This window comes from Lachancea lanzarotensis, scaffold LALA0S06 (assembly GCF_000938715.1).
Source record: "Lachancea lanzarotensis genome assembly LALA0, scaffold LALA0S06, whole genome shotgun sequence".
Classification (NCBI taxonomy): Eukaryota; Fungi; Ascomycota; class Saccharomycetes; order Saccharomycetales; family Saccharomycetaceae; genus Lachancea; species Lachancea lanzarotensis.
In genome coordinates, this window is record NW_019212884.1 from 191,617 (window position 1) to 211,313 (window position 19,697).

Genomic DNA, 19,697 nt, shown 5'->3' on the forward strand with positions numbered 1-19,697 from the left:
CGGCTCTGAGTGCGTAAAGGTAAAACCCTTTTCCCTCTTCTACAGCCAGTTCCATCATCCAACTATTCTGCTTTACGATATAAGAAATCTTCCATTATCTTAGAAAAGATACCTCTAGCTCCCACATAATATTCGAGATACCTCTGGCTCCCACATAAAATTCCAACTCTTCCCTAGGGGTCTTAGCCGATTATTAGCACGATAAAATCATGTCCTTCAGGCTCCACGACTTCTCTTTCTGTCTGCCAACGGTAGTGTGAACAGCTAATCTGTCCTTCAACCCACTAAGTACCCATATGTTAAAACTGACATATCCGTTTGGTATCCATAAAATTTCAGTAAGTACCCGAAAAGTACCCGAAAAGTACCCATTATGACTATAAGATTTTCAGGTCACCTGACGTGAAACCCGAGCGGAAATCTAATTTAACGAACTGACCATACAATGAGAAACCATCGCTCAGATTTAACGTCTTCTTTCAACGCTTTTGATCGACAAAAAGAACGCTAAATGAGCACAAGAAATGGGATCAGAAGCTCAGTCTCCAGTCCCTCCAACTTTAAGAAGTTGACTAACTCGAATGAGAGTGTTTTGAAGATATGGGTCAAGCTGGAAGCTTCGAAATTGGCTCCAAATCTGACAAACCAGGCAACGGCAATCGAGTACAGTAAAAACGATACAGTGGACGATTTAAAGGACCGTATTTTTGCCAAATTCAAAAACACACGATGGGCGTTCGAAAACGATAGTTTTAGCATTGGAATTGGCGTTTTATGTCAGTGCGATCTCGAAAACAGTGGGGCATATATGCAACAGCAACCTTTTCTTGCACACGATACACCCACCAAAGGTCTCCGATTGGAGGCCAATACGGACCAGCTACTACACCCGGTACCGACAAGTTCAGCAAGCTACAACGTCCGAGCCCCTATGGCACCAAATGCCCCTAAACCCTGGCATGCTTCGAGGTCGTGCAGTCCCCGTGCGGCAACTTTGGATTCGCCTCTGTCAGCCCAGGGAAGCACTGCACAGAATCTCGTGCCGAACCTGACGCCTGTAGCTCAACTGAGGCTTGCTAACAATCACTCAGCAGCTTCAGCCAGGGACTCTTGCTCGTTATCTCCTGTGAAACGTGGTTTGGCCAAGAGACTATCACCCGCTATAGAATCTGTCTCTGCTTCTGGACTTACACCGAAACCTGATGATTTTCCTCGTTCGCTACCTCACCAGTCGCTGCTGCAGCCTGACGAATTGATAATCGATGTTTGCACAACTCTTTTTGGTGGAACCACGAATCAGAAACCAACAGATGCTTTGCTGATATTTTCCAGCTCCAATAATGAACCTGTTTTCAATGACATAAACGATGAAGTAGATCAGCAAGAACCCATAATGGAAGATATGACAGATTATCAATTGATAGTGGATGAGGAGGAACTGCGGAAATTGAGTTTGACTAATGACGAAGAAAATACGGACCAGAAACAAGCCATTCTGTTGCTACCGCGTGGCTATGAAGGTGACGTCAATCTGCCTTCGCCGAATGTGACGTCTCCATCTTCAACGGTCGATACACACGCGACTTTTACGTTTGACACGCAGGCTCCGAAAAACGGCCCGCTAGTAGAAGAAGAGGTCGGGCTGGTACCGTCTCTCGACCCTGTAGTGCAAAAAGAGGGGTCTCCATTTCTGCGTACCGTACTGGAGACGGTCACCACAGAATCTGCCACCATAGACAAGGTGTTCGCGAAAATCAATATTCTGGTTGTGGAAGACAACATGATCAATCAAGCCATTTTATCCTCCTTCTTGCGTAAACACAAGATTTCCTATAAGACCGCCAAAAATGGTGTCGAAGCGGTAGAAAAATGGGAAGAGGGGGGGATACACTTGATATTAATGGATTTGGGGCTCCCTGTGCTGTCCGGGATAGACGCGGCCAAGCAGATAAGAAAGCTGGAAAAGTTACACGGTATTGGAACGCAAAACCAGATTTCAAAGCGCAGTCAGAATTTCACTTCGACGCCTGACAGCAACAAACTGGAACCCCGAAGAAGCCATCGATCAAAGGCTCCCGTGATAGTGGTTGCACTGACCGCTTCAAATTCTAATTCCGACAAGACAGAAGCACTTCTCGCCGGTTGCAATGACTATCTAACCAAGCCGGTGAACCTTGATTGGCTTGCGCGCAAGATTACCGAATGGGGGTGCATGCAAGCTCTCATAGACTTCAACGACTGGAAAGAGGGAAACGAAAACGTAATATCTGGCAATGACAGCAAAAGTCATCGGCCTTCAAAACTCTCAAGTCAGATAAAACGATCTAGCGTAGATGAAAGTTGAATCGGCCGTCTTAATCAACCGCACAGGACAGGACGCTCATGTTCTTGGCCATTAATTTTACGAAATGGGAAACCTGATATATTGATTAATATGTTTTCCAGCAGTGACCAAAAAGAAGTTGACAGCACAGGGTTTTAGCTGAAACTAGTATGACCTTCTCCCTCCCGAGAACCAGCAGCAATCCTACCACTTTCTGGAGATAAAGAAAGTAAGCACCAGCATGTAATTGACATTCCATTCCAGCGTACATAATATGTTACCTTTCTCAGTTTCACTGGGATCAACCAAGAGAAAAAAAAAAGTACACGTAGCGTTACTTTCAGGATCTCAAAAGCTCCTTGTTGATCCACTAACCAAGTAAGCCGTTCGGTTGTCATCGCTGTCTTTCGAGTCGCAGCTATTGTTCGTCATTCTTGATGTGTTGATGTATATCCCGCTTCTACAATAATATAATTAGAGGCTACATCGAAAGCGTAACTTTCCTCATCAATTGAGACAACCATCAAGACATCAAAGCTGCTCTGGTCCTACTTAGTGGCTCAATTGATCTTTACAGGATATTAAGAAATTTAATAGATGAACGGGATGTCTGATCAACGCATATTTTCCAGGTATAAGGCCTACGAAATCCGTGCAGAGCTGCAACAGGGAAATGTCAAAAAACACCGAGCGTCAGCAGCAAAACGAAAGAATGCGCTCAAGAAAATTATAGCTAATATCACAATGGGGTTTTCATCTGAAATGCTCGATCTTTTTCCAGATGTCTTAGAGTTTTGGCGGATTGATGACAATATGGAAGTGAAGCGAATCTGTCATCAATACCTGGTAGCAATGGCTTCGACAAAATCTAACCACTTTGAGGATGCTTTGCGACTTGTTGTTGGTGACCTCACGTCTGGATCTGAACGGCTACAGACTTTGGCACTCCGAACTTTGGCAGCGGTCCCTTTGGATCCATATGCAGATGAATGCCATAAAGCTGTCCGCACAATACTGCAAAAAAGCTCAAATTCGGAAAAGCTGAAAAAAACGGCACTTTATGCAATCCTCAAGCTGCTGAACTACGACACCACCCGGGCTTCACCTCTGTTAGAGCTATTGTACGACACACTGAGCAACCACCGAGAAGGACCGGCCGTAAGGGCAAATGCGCTTTTCATTCTCAACGAGATCCAGGAAACGACCCCAATGCTCCAGAATTTTTCTGTTGACTTCGACACATGCGCCGATATGCTCGAACTGCTGGCAAAACTCAATGAATGGGACTCTGCCCGAGTTCTCGATTCACTCACTGGCTCCTACGTTCCCCACAGCCACTCAGACGCTCACCATTTCATTGAAAAGTCCGTTTCTCAGCTGCAACATAATAATACATCGGTAGTCTTGAATGCATTCAAGTTCGTCCTGTACTTGACGAAGTACGTCGATTATTTGACGGAACGTCTTCTCAAACAATTATCAGGATCCATGGTATCGCTACTCAATAAACCTGCCGAACTCCAGTTCCTGGTTCTACGAAATATCATCCTGTTATTGCTAGGCAAAGAAAAGCCCGTTTTGACGATCGACATATCGTACTTTTTCGTTGAGTTCAACGACCCAATCTACATAAAGGATACGAAGCTGGAAATTCTGTATCTTTTGGCCAAAGAAGATAATCTTTCACAAATTCTTCAGGAGCTTAAAGAATACGCCACAGATATTGACATCCAGATGTCTCGAAAGGCCATCAGGGCTATTGGTAACCTTACCGTTAAGCTCGAGCAATCGGCTGACGAATGTATTGCACTCCTTATAGAACTTCTGGATTTCGAAGTTGAGTACATTGTACAGGAGATCGTTTCTGTTTTCAAAAATGTGTTGAGAAGGTATCCAGAGAGGTATGAACTTTGTCTCGAAAAGCTGGTGCGCTTTACTGATTGGGTTCAAGAACCGGAGTCTCGCGGTTCAATGATTTGGATTATAACTCAAAATTACAGCCATCTCCCGAACTATCTGGAGCTGTTCCAGCTCTTTGCAAATAATTTCTTGGATGAAGTTCTCGAGGTTCAATTTGTCATACTCGGTTCAGCTGTCAGACTTTTCACCAGAAATCCTACTCCAGTGACAGAAAAGCTCTGCGTGGATATCTTGAAAAACGCAACTGAAAGAATAGATGACCCGGACCTCAGAGACAGGGCTTTTGTTTATTGGAGGCTCTTGTCTTTTGCTCAAAATGGCCAGAACGGTAACATAGGTATGGACGCTGCGAGAGAAATTATTGATGGAACGCTGCCACCCATAGCTCTAAACACTCAGCTGGATCCTCAGATTGTCGAAGAACTGGAGCTCAACATAGGTACTATTGCATCCATCTATTTGAAACCTGTGAATCAAGTCTTCAGGCTTAACAAGCCCAAGAGTCTGCCAGATAGTCCTGCCCTCAACGAAAATCGAGAGCCTCTTACAATTATCGCTGGAGACTCGAGAAGCCGATCATCGAGCTTCATTGCTGACAGTATCCAACCAGAGTTCCGTCGGCAGTCCTCATCACCCGTCAAAAAAATGGACGATTACGACAAGCCTGCAGAGACGATCAACCCACTAAAAGACAGGAGGAAAAGCAGCAGCCCGAGTCTTCATCTTTCAAGGAAGCCTTCGATGCTGGCTCGTAAGCTTTCTTTGAGAAGGCCATTCGCTTAAAGTACAATTGAATACTTACGTATGAAAAACAGGAGGTAGCTTGAAATCAACTACTCGCGTCTATGTGCTTACATACATTACTCAAAACAAAAGAATCTTCACAGAGCTTTTTTTGAGCAAGAAATCCTTTAGGACCTTGAAAAGAGCTGCGCAATCTTCGCTTGTGAATAAAGTGTTGGTCTTGGGATCAAGATAACTGGCGTCCAAGAAAATGTCCAGTTTTTCTTTCCCTTCGAAGAGCGCGTCAGTCGAATCCAGGACTTTGGACATTCTACCGGGAGTGGAGACAAAGTACTTAACTTCGTTTTGCTTTTTCTTCTTGTCCTTAGACTTTTTCCTTCCAGCATTATCTTCTTGGCTGGCGCCTTTTAACAAAAGATCAACCCGGGCGACATCATCTTTCAGCTTCGTCTTTGAGAAAAGCTTGACCGCGTTTTGGGAACCGCCTAGGCTCCTGAATACGTCCGCTACCCTGATATTCGATGCTGATAGAATCACTGCTCTTGGCGATTTTGAGAACGTGTTGACAAAGTCCTGGAAATTATCCAGTGTTCTGTCCTTCTGATATCTTTCGGTGGAGATAAAATCCGTCTTTTTGAAGTACTTTTCTTCGAGTTCCAAAGCACTCAGATCTGGATTTTTCTCACGGACCAAAGTTGCTAGATAATCGACGATGTATTCTGCAGTCGCTTTCGGAAGCAGCTTTTTCTGTTCCTTTTCGTGCTCCACTTTTTCCACTTTTTTCTGATGTAAGTTTGACTTGGCGAGTTTCCTTTGACGTTTGCTTTGCCTTTCTTCTATTGGCTTCTGTTCATCCTGTCCGCTGTTGGATCGGCTTCTTTTCAAAGGTTTCGACAATTCTAATTCGTTATCAACTTCTACAGCATCTTCAAAATCGCTAGCTTCAACTTCATAGTCTAAGCCATCATCAAGATCATCTCCCAAAGACATTTCAAAGTATTCTGAGTACTGATTGAGCCTTTTTAATCACTAATCGTGTTCTTTCTTTCGAAGCTCATCGCATCTGGCATTTTTTAAATAAAATTAAACCTTTCATTAAATTTTGGTAAATACACTTTTAACTATGTCACTGATCGAACAGAAGTCACATCGAAATTCAGTAAAAATATCTGAAGCTTCTGTTTTCAATGTCAGTATAATCTAGAAACTGATACTGAGTCTTTTCTTGACCCTCCTGTTCCTTGTCTCTTGCCCGATTCTCTTTTCTGCTTACATAGCCGACGTAGAGTTGTAATGGGACGCATACAGCTTGGGTCACCAGTAGTGCGATTTTGGCAGGAATGTAGCGAGGATAGGAACTGGTTCTGAACATCTGCGGGGCCACGATGCAGGCAATGCTGTAGACAATCATTGTTGCTGCATTACGAAACACACGCTTCGAATAGCCGGAAGTATTGCATGAATTCCAGATGTAGATGTTGGTAATGACACAGGAACCGCTGTATAGCAGGTACAATGAGAATAGGTTGCCGATTTTGTGGGAAAGCGGCAATGATAGCATGACAATACAGCCAATGATGGCTGGAATGTACATGGAAGTGGTGATCAAGGTGAACTGACCAAAACGCGATAACATCTGTGTTGTGACCAGAATGATAATCGCGGTGATGGTACCAATTGGCAATTGTAACAGTGCGGATTGATATTTGTCGAAGCCAAAAGTTTGTGTGATTGTGACGGAAAACGTGCCAATAGCGCCCGTGGAGATCTGAGAGCACGCGGTGATCAAAAGCATTGGGTAAGTGAGCTTGTCATACAGAAACAGTTCTTTGATCTGCGAAATTTTGAATTTTTTGTTTTCGTGGCCGGTCTGGTTGGCCTTGATGTGACGCAAAACTTCCACCTTTTCCGTTTCATCCAAAAACCACGCATTCGTAACGTTGTCTGGAAGATACAGGAAGGTTGCTATGCCAAAAAGGACAGTAACAAGTCCGACGACCAAGAACATAATTTGCCAAGATGTGAAGGAGGTTCCATGGTAGTGCAGGAATCCAAAAGAAATCAAACCACCCACAATGTACCCCGTGCCTGCCTGAGTAGCCCAGAACCCGATCCGGGCAGATTGCTCAGATTTCGTGTAGTACATCCCGCTGATGGCAATGCAGCCAACAGCACTGCTAGACTCCAGCATACCCAGTAGAGTTCTAACGATCATAAGTGACGCATACGACTTGCACGCCGAATGGCAAGCCAATACCACCCCCCACAAGGTGATAAACGTACCCATGACTTTGGAAATTGGCCAACGCTGGATACAGAAGGTGACAAACGGCTCAGCGAAAATGTACGCCGCTGAGAATATTGTTCCTAGATCCGAAAACTCGTTGCCCTTCAGGTGTTGCTTGATTCCCATCGCTGCTGCGTAATTGAGCAGCGCTTTGTCGAGGAACATGAACAGATACGTGAGACACAAAAACGGCAAAATGAAACAGTCCACTTTGCGCAAAATCCGGGGTTGCAGCGTGTGAGTGCCAAAATAAGTACGCTCTTCGTTGGATTGGCCCTTGATACCAGAAACATCTGTAGTTTGGTCACTTAATGCCACATCCTCGGCATGTGCCTTTTTCAAGTACCTCAACGCAACATCAACGTCTTCGTTGCTGAGAATTTCGACCAGATCTGACGAAACCTGCTTTCCTTCCGTCTTTGATTCAAGTGAGGACGACATTACGGCTTATCAGAGCACCAAGTTGAGTCGATTAGAGATTTAGCGTCAAGAACTGATCTGATATCGCCATCTGATGCGTCCAAAGACATTTCCTTTTATATTTCATCTAAGCGATGAGATTATTCCTTTACCGAACTCATCCTGTCATTCAAGAAGTGTGGTTCTTACACCTGAAAGAATCCTCTAGGTTATTGCAGGAAGCCGTTAGCACTCTGGGAAGAAAAAAATACGCTTTGCAAGTCACCTGGACTCGACCGAGAGATGGTGCAATAGCTTTGGGGGGTAGACACTATTGTGTTTAAGAGTTTATCATTGTCACCGCTGGACAATGCTGAATATACCGACATGCAGTTTGTTCGCGGTAATGCACCTCGAGCCAATTTAATAATGGGAAATGAAGTAGCCTCGAGGAGTTTTAGATGTCCAAAATAGGAAAGGACCCTTGGAAATTCCTAATTAAGTAATACCTGCCTATTCTGGAGTCCGATCCTTGGTTATGTAATCGTGATTGTGTCTTTTCGCGACACAAAAATACGGAAGTGATAAACAATCAAGCATTGGAAAAGACGTCAGTGGATAAGTGTCAGTGGACATTCCAAAACCAAAGACCCAGGTTTACAGATGTGGGCTCTTCACAAAAAAAGGTTGAACCCGAGGAAACGATAGGTTACTGAAACATCACTGCAATTCGTGGGGCTTGAGAATTATGCTTACTTGGTATTTGTTGTTAATATTCGTGCATGGTTCTTTCGCTGACGCCAGTAAAGAGCTCGAAGCTCTGTGGTCCCAAAAACTGCAAGAAACCGCACAAAATCGTGAGCTGGTGAGTTTTGGCGGCCCACAGCGGCCTGCTTCGTTTTCCAGTAATTCCGCCCGACTGTCGCTTCTCTTCCCGTTCTTAAACTACGTCGACGTCTTTTACGGAACACAAGCACACGGACACATGTTTCCGGGCGTTTCTATGCCCTTTGGTATGTGCAAAATGGGAGTAGACGTCTTGGACCCACATCTGGGAGACTCGTACGCCGGATATCAGTACTCGGGAGAAATTTCCGGAGTGTCCATGCTTCACGAATCAGGAACAGACGCCACCCCAAACTACGGGGTGGTTTCGCAGCTGCCGTTACTGGCAAAATCACTTCACGATATTGATACCACGGAACCAATATCGGCAGCGAGATGTCGGCCCGATGCCGGACACATTGGTTACTACAAAGTGTGTTTGGAAGATCGCATTGAGGTCGAGTTTTCCGCCTCTCATCGGTCTGGGCTTTACAAATATACTTTCCCTGTCAATCGCCCGCTGAAACACAAGAACAGCCGCTTGCTGGCGCCTGTCATTTTGGTTAACGTAAGCCACCATCTTCATTCATTTCACAAGCCGTGGTTGTCGCAGGAATTCAGAGGCGGATTCATTCAGGTGTCGAGAGACCTGAAATCTTACCACGGGAAAGCTTACTTTTCGCATGGCAGAAGTCCTGAGAAATCTTGGAGCGTCAGCTTCTATGGCGTTTTTGATAAACCTGCAAAAAAAGTGCGTGTCTTCAAAGATCACCACTCTCAAAGTGGAATAAGACACTGCGAAGCAGATGAATCCACCTCTAATCTAGGGGTACTTTTCGAGTTCGAAGTTGGGACTAGAATATTGCATTCGCATGTTGGTATAAGTTTTCGAGACGTTCCCACTGCCTTGGCAAATATTCATAATGATTATCCTTCAAACCATCTTTTTGATCTGGATTGGAGCGTCGAGAACGCAGTGAATGCCTGGAATCGCGAAGTTTTCTCGAAGATATCGATGGATGCATCCGAGGAGGATCCCATTGTGGTTCAAAAGTATTATAACTCCTTGTATGGCTCACACTTGATGCCAGTTGATAAATCCGGTTTGGAAGCACCGTGGCTCAGCCGAGAGCCTTACTATGACGATTTTCCTTCCCTGTGGAAGGCTTTCCGCTGTTTGATTCCCATGTTCACAATTTTGGACCGTACTAGGACCACTGATTTCATAAGAAGCTTGATTGATGCTTGGAGGCATGACGGATTTTTGCCGGAGGGACGAACAGCTACATTGAATACCAGAATGGCCGGTGGGAGCAGTTCTGACATTATACTTGCTGACGCATTTTCGAAAGGTATCAAGCATAGGATTGACTGGAAGATTGGGCTCCGTGCCATGCAGACAAACGCAGAAAGATATCCACACCCTGGACACGGAATGAAGGATACACAAGGCCGCACTGCGCTATCTGATTGGTTAGAGTTTGGTTATGTTACACAAGAATTCTCGCGCTCTCTAACGAGAACAATGGATTATGCGTACAACGACTTTGCCATTTCAATAGTGGCCAGGGGACTAGGTTTTATCAAGACAAGTCACAAATATCTGAAAAGGTGTTCCAATTGGCAGCAACTTTGGAATCCAAGAGCGACTGCGTCGCATGTCTATTACCGCGGCTTCATTCAGCCGAAAGATCGTGACGGAGACTTCTACACCAAACACTATGACCCATTGTCATGTTTTGGATGCCATTGGAAAGATGACGCGTACATGGCGAAACCCGTAGAATACGGTTGGCAAGTACCTTATGATATGAAGACACTAAAGGCGCTAATTGGATCTGAGAGTGTTTTCGTGGAAAGATTAGACGACATGTTTGGTCTTCGTGGACGCGGTTTTGCCGACAGTCTCAGCGAACCAAGCTTCATGACGCCATACTTGTACGACTTTGTTAATTTGCAGTACAAGACATCTGAAACTGTGGACTACCTCATCGAAACAAAGTTCAAGCTAGGCCCGAAAGGTCTGCCGCGATGCTCAGGAGCAGGGTCAATGCAGGCCTGGTTATGGTTTGCACTATCTGGGTTTTTTCCAGTGGCAGGAACAGATATTTACCTCATCACAAGCCCGAAGGTGTCGAAAGTTGAGATCACCATTGGTGAGTCTACTAAAGTTGTGATAATAGCGCATGATCTCTATCGCGAGACGCACGGTTCGTCACCATCCTACTCCACCAGAAACAAATACATCAAAAATGTTAAACTCAATGGGGATTACATAGATCGCAATTGGTTTACCCATGATGAGCTGTTTGGAGAGCACGGCGGCTTGCTTGAGTTTTTCATGGCTCCTTTCCCAGTGCACTGGGATCAAGAGGGCGAATTACCACCGAGTCCGGGACACGTCAGCCGACGCCATTAATCTTTCAGTTTTAAAGGATGCCATTTCCCAAAGAAACAGAATGCACGATGCCCGCTTGTGCGGGAGCAGGTCGAAAGTGGAAGAACATACTTTTAGAAATCAATTGCTAGGAATACCCAATTGTTTGTCGCTAAATACCGATGGTCGCATCATGCTCATAACCGGAAAGAAACTAAGATTTGGATTGGGAGACAAAGATGTGAGCGATGACACTGCTAGCTTTATAGATATACTGGCATTGGACATCGAGTTGTTTCTTTAGACGATACAAATCTTCTTGTAGCCGTTTCTCTGATCGTTTATGTCGTCATTACTCTAGTTCATCTTCTAGTCGAACATCTGGTCATTACTCTATTCACTCATGGCTTGTATCACGTGTGAAACTTTTTGAAATGTCAACCTCGTTCATAAAATAGGACTAGCGATGCGATGCCAAATGGATTTGATCATAAACTTCAAGAATTCAGCTCAGGAGTTCTCCACGCTATTCAAATTTCATGCCACGTATTGCTGATTCCGATTCTGACGATGATACGCTTAAAAAACCCGCTCAAAGGGCCAAGGGTAAGGCTGGCAAGGTCAAGAAACATGTTCGGATCGAAGACGATTACAACGAGGACGGCAATTCCTTGAGCGAAGGTGATGAAAACATATTCAGTGAGGACGAAGAGCGAGCCGATAGTCGTCCAGCTAGCAGCAGAAAGAAGAAAAAAGTGGCTAATACAAACCTTTTGGGAGCAAATGGTGGTTATGCATGGGAAGAGGACATTCAGAGAAGTTGGGACCTGGTCAAAGTGGACGATGAGGGCAGCATGGCGGCACTGGTATCCAGTATCATTGAGGCACGCAAAAAGCGAGCCAGTAATAAAAACATGACCCCATTCCAGCGTGGAATCATCAGAACTTTGATACTTGTGCTGGATTGCAGCGATTCTATGACCGAAAAGGATTTGCGGCCAAACAGATACGCCATGACTATCCAATACGCACTGAACTTCGTACATGAATTTTTTGACCAAAACCCAATCTCGCAAATTGGCATTGTGTGCATGAGAAACGACCTTGCGCACCTAATAAGTCAGGTCAGCGGAAACCCACAGGATCACATCGACGCTTTGAAGAACATGCGGAAACAGGAGCCACAGGGAAACAGCTCGCTGCAAAACGCATTAGAAATGGCTCGTGGACTGCTACTGCACGTTCCGGCGCATTGCACACGAGAAGTTCTCATTGTGTTTGGCGCACTGTCCAGCACAGACCCGGGCGACATACACCAGACTATAGGATCGCTCGTACAGGAACGCATTCGCGTGCGGGTCATTGGGCTGTCCGCCCAAGTGGCGGTGTGTAAAGAGCTCTGCAAGCAGACCAACTACGGTGACAATTCGTTCTACGGTGTGATCCTGAACGAGGTCCACTTCCGGGATCTTTTCGCGGACGCTGTAACGCCTCTGCCGGTCAACAAGATCAACAAGGGTTTCACCCTCGTCAAGATGGGGTTCCCAACCCGGGTCTACGAAGACATGCCGTCGTTTTGCACATGTCACTCCAAGCTTATGTATGGTGGCTACTTCTGTCCCAACTGCAAAAGTAAAGTGTGCTCCCTGCCCACGGTGTGTCCCTGCTGCGATCTAATGCTGATATTGTCGACCCATTTGGCGCGTTCCTACCACCATCTAATGCCGCTAAAAACGTTTCAAGAGGTCGGTGTGGCTGAGACTTTTCCCTCAGAGACGTGCTTCAGCTGCCAGAAACGCTTTCCTCGCCTGAAGAATCACAAATCACATGAGCTGCTGACCAGTTCACGCTACCGTTGTGCTGACTGCCATCGCGATTTCTGCATCGATTGTGACGTATTTATCCACGAAATTCTACACAACTGTCCTGGCTGCGAATCTTCGCCCGATGTATGAAGTCTGGGGCTGGACTACGACGACACGTAATTCTTCGGGCAATGCATTACATTGCGCACAATGAACGCCGAAAAATTCTTGAAATCTCAATTTCAAATCTCCACAAACGCACACACAGCGTCCACGGCTGATACCAGTCTATGAGGCCTTATCCTGACGATAGTTATCGGAGATGTCCTTTCCTTATCCCAAGCGCTGACGCCGGTTATCATTCATCGACTCTCGAGGTCATGTGATCTGGCGCCAAGCCCAGATACGGCCTTACGTAAAATTGGTTATCAAAATTTTAATGACGATTTAAGCGATGAGAAAGACATGGCTTTCGCCAGGATAACTACAACCGAAAAAGTGTCTGTGGAGCACTGATAAGAATATTGAAAGGTTAAAAAGGTGGTCCTGGATCATACTTCACAGAGCGCCGATACGTTGAGCTTCTTTCCGGGCTTTGAACTTAGTATAATCGTTCTTGAAAAGTTTCGAAAACCACAAGTTCATAGCTTTTTTTCTGACCCAAACTGAAAGCATGGACAGGTACACTAACATTCACCATCCAGACTATGTGCCGGGAACTTTTAACATCTATTCCTCGCAGAGTTTTGAAAACGGCGTAATCTATGAATCCACGCTTCGCAAGACGGACCAGGGAGTGGTGCTGATTCCACAGCCGTCAGAATCGCCCAACGACCCGCTAAACTGGACAAAATGGCGAAAAATGATGCATTTCGGGCTGATGGCTTTCATCACTGCGTTCACAGCAGCCACCAGTAACGACGCGGGAGCTGCACAGGACTCACTCAACGAGATTTATGGCATTTCCTACAACTCCATGAATACCGGCGCAGGCGTCCTGTTTTTGGGCATAGGTTGGGCTACTCTTTTCTTGGCACCATTCGCTAATCTTTACGGACGCAAAATCACCTACGTCATTTGTACGGTGCTGGGGTTGTGTGGTGCGATCTGGTTTGCGTGTGCCTCCAAGACGCGCGATACTATTTGGTCGCAGCTCTTTGTCGGTATCAGTGAGTCGTGTGCAGAAGCGCAGGTGCAACTTTCGCTTAGCGACATTTTTTACCAGCATCAGTTAGGATCCGTTTTAACGGTCTATATTCTGGCCACCAGTGTTGGAACTTTTCTGGGACCTTTGATAGCCGGATACATCGCAGGAAACACATCTTTCCGCTGGGTGGGTTGGACAGCGGCCATCATCTCGGGTGTACTGTTGATTTTCATCCTGTTTGGCTGTGAGGAAACCTACTTCGACCGCAATAAATACTTGACGCCAACTTCAAAAAGAGCATCCGGTAGCAGCAGTGACGATAAGCCAAATGTGACACCGGAGTCGGAAGAAAGCGGGGATCAAAAATATCCACTACAGGACATTGAACCCAGCACCAGCCAAAAAGTGGGAAGAACCAGTGATGTCGTTCAGAGTATAGAAGCCTCATTTGAAGATTTCAAGTTGATAGAGGGGTCCGAAGAAAAGCTAAAACCATACCATCGCCGAATTTCCCTGATTACCAAGGCGACAAATCTGCGCGGGTTCGGTTTCAAGCAATACCTCAAGTACCTCGCTCTGAACATGAGAATGTTCTTATTTCCACCAGTGTGGCTTTCCGGATTTTTCTGGGGTATCCAAGACGTTTTTCTCACTTTTTACCTGACTACCGAAGATACAGTTTTTTATGATGCTCCTTGGAACTACAGCGACTACGGTGTTGCCATCATGAACGTTCCAACCTTGATTGGCGCTGTGATCGGATGTGTCTATGCTGGTGTGCTTAGTGACCATTTCGTGTTGTGGATGGCACGCCGCAACAATGGTATTTTGGAGGCAGAATACAGACTTGTCTTTGCATTTGCCTCAGCTATCATTGGGCCCGCTGGTCTATTGATGTTTGGAATTGGTACAGCTAGGGAACTGTCTTGGCAGGTGATCTATGTTGGTCTTGGGTTCATTGGCTTCAGTTGGGGTTGTTCCGGTGACATTGCAATGGCGTATTTGATGGACTGCTACCCTGATATGGTTTTGGAAGGAATGGTGTGCACTGCGATCATTAATAACACCATATCCTGCATTTTCACGTTTTTGTGCTCGGATTGGCTAGACGCTTCGGGAACCGAAAACACCTACATTGCCCTAGCAGTAATCAATTTTGGCATAGCGCTATTTGCAGTTCCCGTATACATTTGGGGCAAGAAAATCAGAAGCGCAACTAAGAAGTGGTATGTCGGGTCAATTTCCGTAAGAGACGGCGTATAATGGGAGAAACGAGAATAGCACGAAGATTCGATTGCGGCTATCCTTCAAGAATGTATACCATTGTGTTTACTTCTACTGCGAGGGCAAGATAACCGCCAGATAGAAAACGATTTTATAGTCTTTATTCAATAGCTTATAGTATTCTTGTGAATTGAGTTGCCAAGGTATAGGATTCTCAACTTAGCCATCTGTCCCAGGACTCTTCGTTTTAGCCAGATTCTTTGAAGAGCCAGAAGCGTATTGTTGGTGTAAGATGTGACCTCTACTGTCCTGTATGATTTTCATTTTCTTGATTACTTTCAAGAAAAGCCTTGTTGGCGCAATCGGTAGCGCGTATGACTCTTAATCATAAGGTTAGGGGTTCGAGCCCCCTACAGGGCTTCTTTTTGCAATATTTTTAAGCATTTCTCAGTTTTCTACTTCGACGTTGAGTTCAGCTACGTGTGTCTTTCAGAGTATTAAAAAGACTGTATCGAGCTACTTTGAGCATTGCGGGTATTTTCGAATGGAGAAGACTACCTTTGCTGTGTTTTTATTTTACTAACATGATATATGACCTGGAAATCCTGACGGATCTACCAAAACATAAATTATAAATATTACAACAAACAATGTGAATCTTTGAAACCCATCCACTGCTGGCTAACTTTCGATACCGCATCGATAGAAGAGTTCATTACTATTTCGAATGGCGAATATACGTCTTTAAGATGTGTGGCATCACTCTCTAAATTCTACAATCATCTGACGCTCGAACAGCGTGATCTTAATTCAAGTGTATAGTAGTATTCTTGAAATGACTGCTAAATAAAAACGTCTTTTGAAACCAGCAATGCGCTCAATGGACGCGCTCAATTCCAAGAGACAATTGTTTGCTTTACATGACCCATATTAGATCCCTCTCCTGGGGTTCAACTTGTGGGGTGGATAGCTCCGTTCTAGCATACAATCTAATTAAATTTGACGATTGGACACGAGACACACCTTGTCAACGGCTTCGTCTACTTCTTCTTGAGGTCGATAGATCTCGAACCCGTTCATTCAGCCCTTTTTCGGGTAGTCTCCATCCAATTCGAGCGGTTGCCTTGCACATTGCATTGTTATGTTGGTGTTTTCGTTGATCTCATTCAACGCTCAAACAGGAAGGTTGGAAAGCGGACTCTACGAATATCGGTGACAGAAGAGAGACAACCGGGGAAACAGGTTCTGGAGTACTTCTGTCTTGTTTCCTCATTTGGATTGTGTCAAATATGTCAACTACGCTGCAATATCACTCTACCGTGGTCTCAATGGTGGCTCTTGAAACTGAATTTGAAGTCCTGCGACTCCAGTAGATGGTGTCAGAATGTGACGAACCCTTGAAAGGCAGTCTCATCGATCTCAGAACTGCACAAATATTTGGGCAAGCACTACTAACTTTCATTTGAGGGTCAGTTTACATGAGGATCTCAGGATGCCCGTGCTTCGAGCCGGCACAAGGGATAACAAGTGCTATTTGATCTAACAGGTCTGTCACAAATCCTATAAATGAGCGATGAAACGAGCTCTCAAATCGTGCTGATCAGCTTAAGTTGGTTTCTGGTTCAAATTTGTTTTTTCGTTGTGTCACAAGGAAAACCCTGACAACTCTCTCGCTAAAATGGAATTTTGGGCCTTCTGCTTGGTCGTGTCACTCGCTTTATTGGCTGAGATTTCTTATGCCGCTCAGATTACAGCAGTCAGTTACAGCAATCTTTCAATCGAAGCCCTCAGCTCTCAAAGACTTCCCCATAAAATTTGGAAACTATCCTTCAATTTTGAAATAGGAAGCGCCAACGAGGTTTCTGAAGATGACTATTTCCTGCTCAATCTTCCCCATGTGTACCGTATCAAATTTGCGGAGGACGCCGATTATCAATACATCACAACATCCGACGGTTCACAAGCCTTCCGGTGTTACGGATCACAACAGGCTGCCTACAAATTTGAAAGTTCTATCCTCAGGTGTGATGCTACAAAAAGCTTTCCTTCCTTTTCTTCCCTGAGTGGAAATCTTGCCATTGGAGTGGTATTCAGCAGTGGTGGCTCTTCTTACCAATACGAGCTAAGCAATGCCAAATACTTCGTGGCAGGTCAGCAGACAATTGATTTTGGGAATGGTTTTAGCTCGTCGACGAGCTTTGACCATGCATCGGAAGATTTTGGTAATTTCTACTATGAAGGCCACACAACGACTTATGGAACAATGGAATCGTATTATCTTGGCTTCGCTTGCAACAATGGATACATTCTTGGAGGCACTCAAGTAATCAATTATAACCCCAATGGCCAGGTTAATGGATACGATTGCGCGGATGCTCAGGTACAAATCTCTAAGGATTATAATGACTGGTTTTTCCCGACCGACTATGAAAACTACGATGGCGACTACTACTGCAATGGCGCTACTCTTTCCCTTTCCTTCAACAATATACAACCAAACTATCAAATATGGGTCAATAATCTTCAGTCTTTGGATGCATCGGTGACCACAGTCGTCCATAGCGTTTCGTTTGATTACACATGCACAGATACAACGGCTGGTTCAACGTACACTACTACTGCCCAACAGTCGCCGGTATTTATCATAAAGGATGGAACTTTCACTGGCAGTGCACTTGTGAGTGGGCAAACTAGTTCAATAAGCACCACCACAACTACCACTACAACCACTTGGACGAATAGTTTCGCAACGACAACTACTGATACCATTTCCTCAGGTGCCACGGTGATTACAGTTCTTGTGGATGTTCCTCCTACAAGCTCAGAGGGACCCACCTCATTTTCAAGCTCTGGGTCTATATCAACAGCAACCTCAACAATCGAATCTTGCCCTAACCGAGCCTGCTCATCCAGTATTCTGTCCTCAACATCTAAATTGGTCTCAAGTAGTAGCGTGGGTACCTCAAGCACTAAACCGGTACCTGAGAATTCCAGTTCAGTGTCCTCAACGCAATTGACTCTGTCGTCCTCTAGCATAACGACAGCTAGTATTATCTCTTCATCCAGCCAATCTGCGTCCTCAGATTCAAAGCTGTCTTCTACAGCAAGCCAGTCGTCTTCCACCGAAATGTCTTCTAGCAAAAGCCCAACTTCAAGTGCCATCACTTCTTCAAGCTCAGCGCTAAGCAGCAGTTCGAGTTCTTCCAGCTCAGCGCTAAGCAGCACCGCGACTTTCACAAGCTCGGGACTGAGCAGCACTTCGATTTCTCCAAGCTCAGCGCTAAGCAGCAGTTTGAGTTCTTCAAGCTCAGCGCTAAGCAGCAGTTCGAGTTCTTCCAGCTCAGCGCTAAGCAGCACCGCGACTTTCACAAGCTCGGGACTGAGCAGCAGTTCGAGTTCTTCCAGCTCAGTGATAAGCAACACCTTGACATCTGAGAGCTCCACTTCTTCCAGCACACAGAATTCATTTACTAGTACCTTGAATTCTTCAAGCACAATAGCTTCCAGCACCGTGGCCTCGTCTACCACACAATCGTCCTGTAACGGTTCCTGTACCAGCTCATCGATCTCCTATCCCATTTCCTCAAGTACCGTTGAGCTATCCAGTACCGATTCTTCTGCAAGCGCTGTATCCTCCTCCAGCTCATCGTTAAGTTCTATTCCTCTATCATCATCTGGAGGAGTCACTTCGTCCAGTGTCATATCTTCCGACACAACCTCCCTTTTAAGCATACCTTCCACTGCAAGTTTGCCAAGCACTGTGACTGCCTCCAGTTCATCCTCATCTGTACCTTCTTCGACTTCGACGACGACATCAACTAGTGAGGCGGAGTCATCGTCAATTTTGTCCCTACCTTCCAGTGTAGGGACTTTGATTACTACTTCTGGGACAGACCATAAAACCTGCAATAGCGGTGCGTGTACCTCATATCAAACAACCCGCACTCTGTCAACGAGCACGTCAACTGGTGTTTCAATTCGGTCTTCACCGCTCTCATCTGCGTCGCGTCTTTCTACTACCCCGCCAGGAAGCTCAACAAATCTTGTGAGCGCAACGACAAATTCATCGTCAAAGCTTGAAGTGAGTTCCACAAGTTCTGAAGTGTCACTCTCAAAGTTGTCGATCTTTAGTTCCACGGCCTTAACACAAAAGACGTCTGCTGCGAGCTCCAATACCCCATTGTCTACATCTACATCGCCAGTATCACCGGCCCCATCAGCGTCCGATTTCCTAAGCACCAGACCGTCAAGTCAAGGCACTGCAGCAGAATCGACAACTTACTCCTTCTCAACGACTGCATCCCCGCCAAATGGAACTCTCGGTACCACTACGATGTTGATTTCCACAGACTCATTCTCTTTTACCGACGCGACAGTTTCAACTACGACAAACTCAAAGTATTCTGGAACTGTGGCGGCTTCGCAATTCGATTCAGTGAGTCCAACGGCGGTTTCTGAAAGCTCCATTAGCTCTTCACCTTACACCCTCTCAACTTCCACCTCTACAAACTTTGATTCAACGGTAGAATTATCGACTTATTCTGGGGCTGGAAGTTCAACAGGCATATCAGGAACTATTTTAACGATGATAACCATGGCATTTTACGCATTTCTATAAGACGAAGTGTTGTCCGTCAGGTCAACAC

At 45.4% G+C, this 19,697-nt stretch overlaps 8 protein-coding genes and 1 non-coding gene across 9 annotated transcripts; 7 read left to right on the plus strand and 2 right to left on the minus strand.

The window, feature by feature from the left end:
- Window positions 1–511: 511 nt before the first annotated feature.
- Window positions 512–2,344, plus strand: SSK1 (LALA0S06e02102g1_1; the record flags this gene model as incomplete). Its single annotated transcript, XM_022771770.1, has 1 exon — window positions 512–2,344. The coding sequence occupies one exon, from the start codon at window positions 512–514 to the stop codon at window positions 2,342–2,344; it is 1,833 nt and encodes a 610-aa protein (XP_022628940.1).
- Window positions 2,345–2,929: 585 nt separating this feature from the next.
- On the plus strand, window positions 2,930–5,026 carry APL1 (LALA0S06e02124g1_1; the record flags this gene model as incomplete). Its single annotated transcript, XM_022771771.1, has 1 exon — window positions 2,930–5,026. One exon carries the CDS (start codon window positions 2,930–2,932, stop codon window positions 5,024–5,026), a length of 2,097 nt encoding a protein of 698 aa, XP_022628941.1.
- Window positions 5,027–5,107: 81 nt separating this feature from the next.
- On the minus strand, window positions 5,108–5,977 carry CMS1 (LALA0S06e02146g1_1; the record flags this gene model as incomplete). The annotated part of the gene is made up of 1 exon (XM_022771772.1): window positions 5,108–5,977. One exon carries the CDS (start codon window positions 5,975–5,977, stop codon window positions 5,108–5,110), a length of 870 nt encoding a protein of 289 aa, XP_022628942.1.
- Window positions 5,978–6,143: 166 nt separating this feature from the next.
- On the minus strand, window positions 6,144–7,715 carry THI73 (LALA0S06e02168g1_1; the record flags this gene model as incomplete). Its single annotated transcript, XM_022771773.1, has 1 exon — window positions 6,144–7,715. The coding sequence occupies one exon, from the start codon at window positions 7,713–7,715 to the stop codon at window positions 6,144–6,146; it is 1,572 nt and encodes a 523-aa protein (XP_022628943.1).
- A 706-nt stretch (window positions 7,716–8,421) lies between these two features.
- On the plus strand, window positions 8,422–10,917 carry LALA0_S06e02190g (LALA0S06e02190g1_1; the record flags this gene model as incomplete). Its single annotated transcript, XM_022771774.1, has 1 exon — window positions 8,422–10,917. One exon carries the CDS (start codon window positions 8,422–8,424, stop codon window positions 10,915–10,917), a length of 2,496 nt encoding a protein of 831 aa, XP_022628944.1.
- A 497-nt stretch (window positions 10,918–11,414) lies between these two features.
- On the plus strand, window positions 11,415–12,830 carry SSL1 (LALA0S06e02212g1_1; the record flags this gene model as incomplete). The annotated part of the gene is made up of 1 exon (XM_022771775.1): window positions 11,415–12,830. One exon carries the CDS (start codon window positions 11,415–11,417, stop codon window positions 12,828–12,830), a length of 1,416 nt encoding a protein of 471 aa, XP_022628945.1.
- Window positions 12,831–13,353: 523 nt separating this feature from the next.
- HOL1 (LALA0S06e02234g1_1) lies at window positions 13,354–15,090 on the plus strand (the record flags this gene model as incomplete). Its single annotated transcript, XM_022771776.1, has 1 exon — window positions 13,354–15,090. The coding sequence occupies one exon, from the start codon at window positions 13,354–13,356 to the stop codon at window positions 15,088–15,090; it is 1,737 nt and encodes a 578-aa protein (XP_022628946.1).
- A 308-nt stretch (window positions 15,091–15,398) lies between these two features.
- Window positions 15,399–15,471, plus strand: LALA0_S06e02256r. Its single transcript has one exon. It is a non-coding gene; the product is annotated as a tRNA-Lys (tRNA).
- Window positions 15,472–16,729: 1,258 nt separating this feature from the next.
- SAG1 (LALA0S06e02278g1_1) lies at window positions 16,730–19,669 on the plus strand (the record flags this gene model as incomplete). The annotated part of the gene is made up of 1 exon (XM_022771778.1): window positions 16,730–19,669. One exon carries the CDS (start codon window positions 16,730–16,732, stop codon window positions 19,667–19,669), a length of 2,940 nt encoding a protein of 979 aa, XP_022628947.1.
- Between the last annotated feature and the right edge of the window lie 28 nt (window positions 19,670–19,697).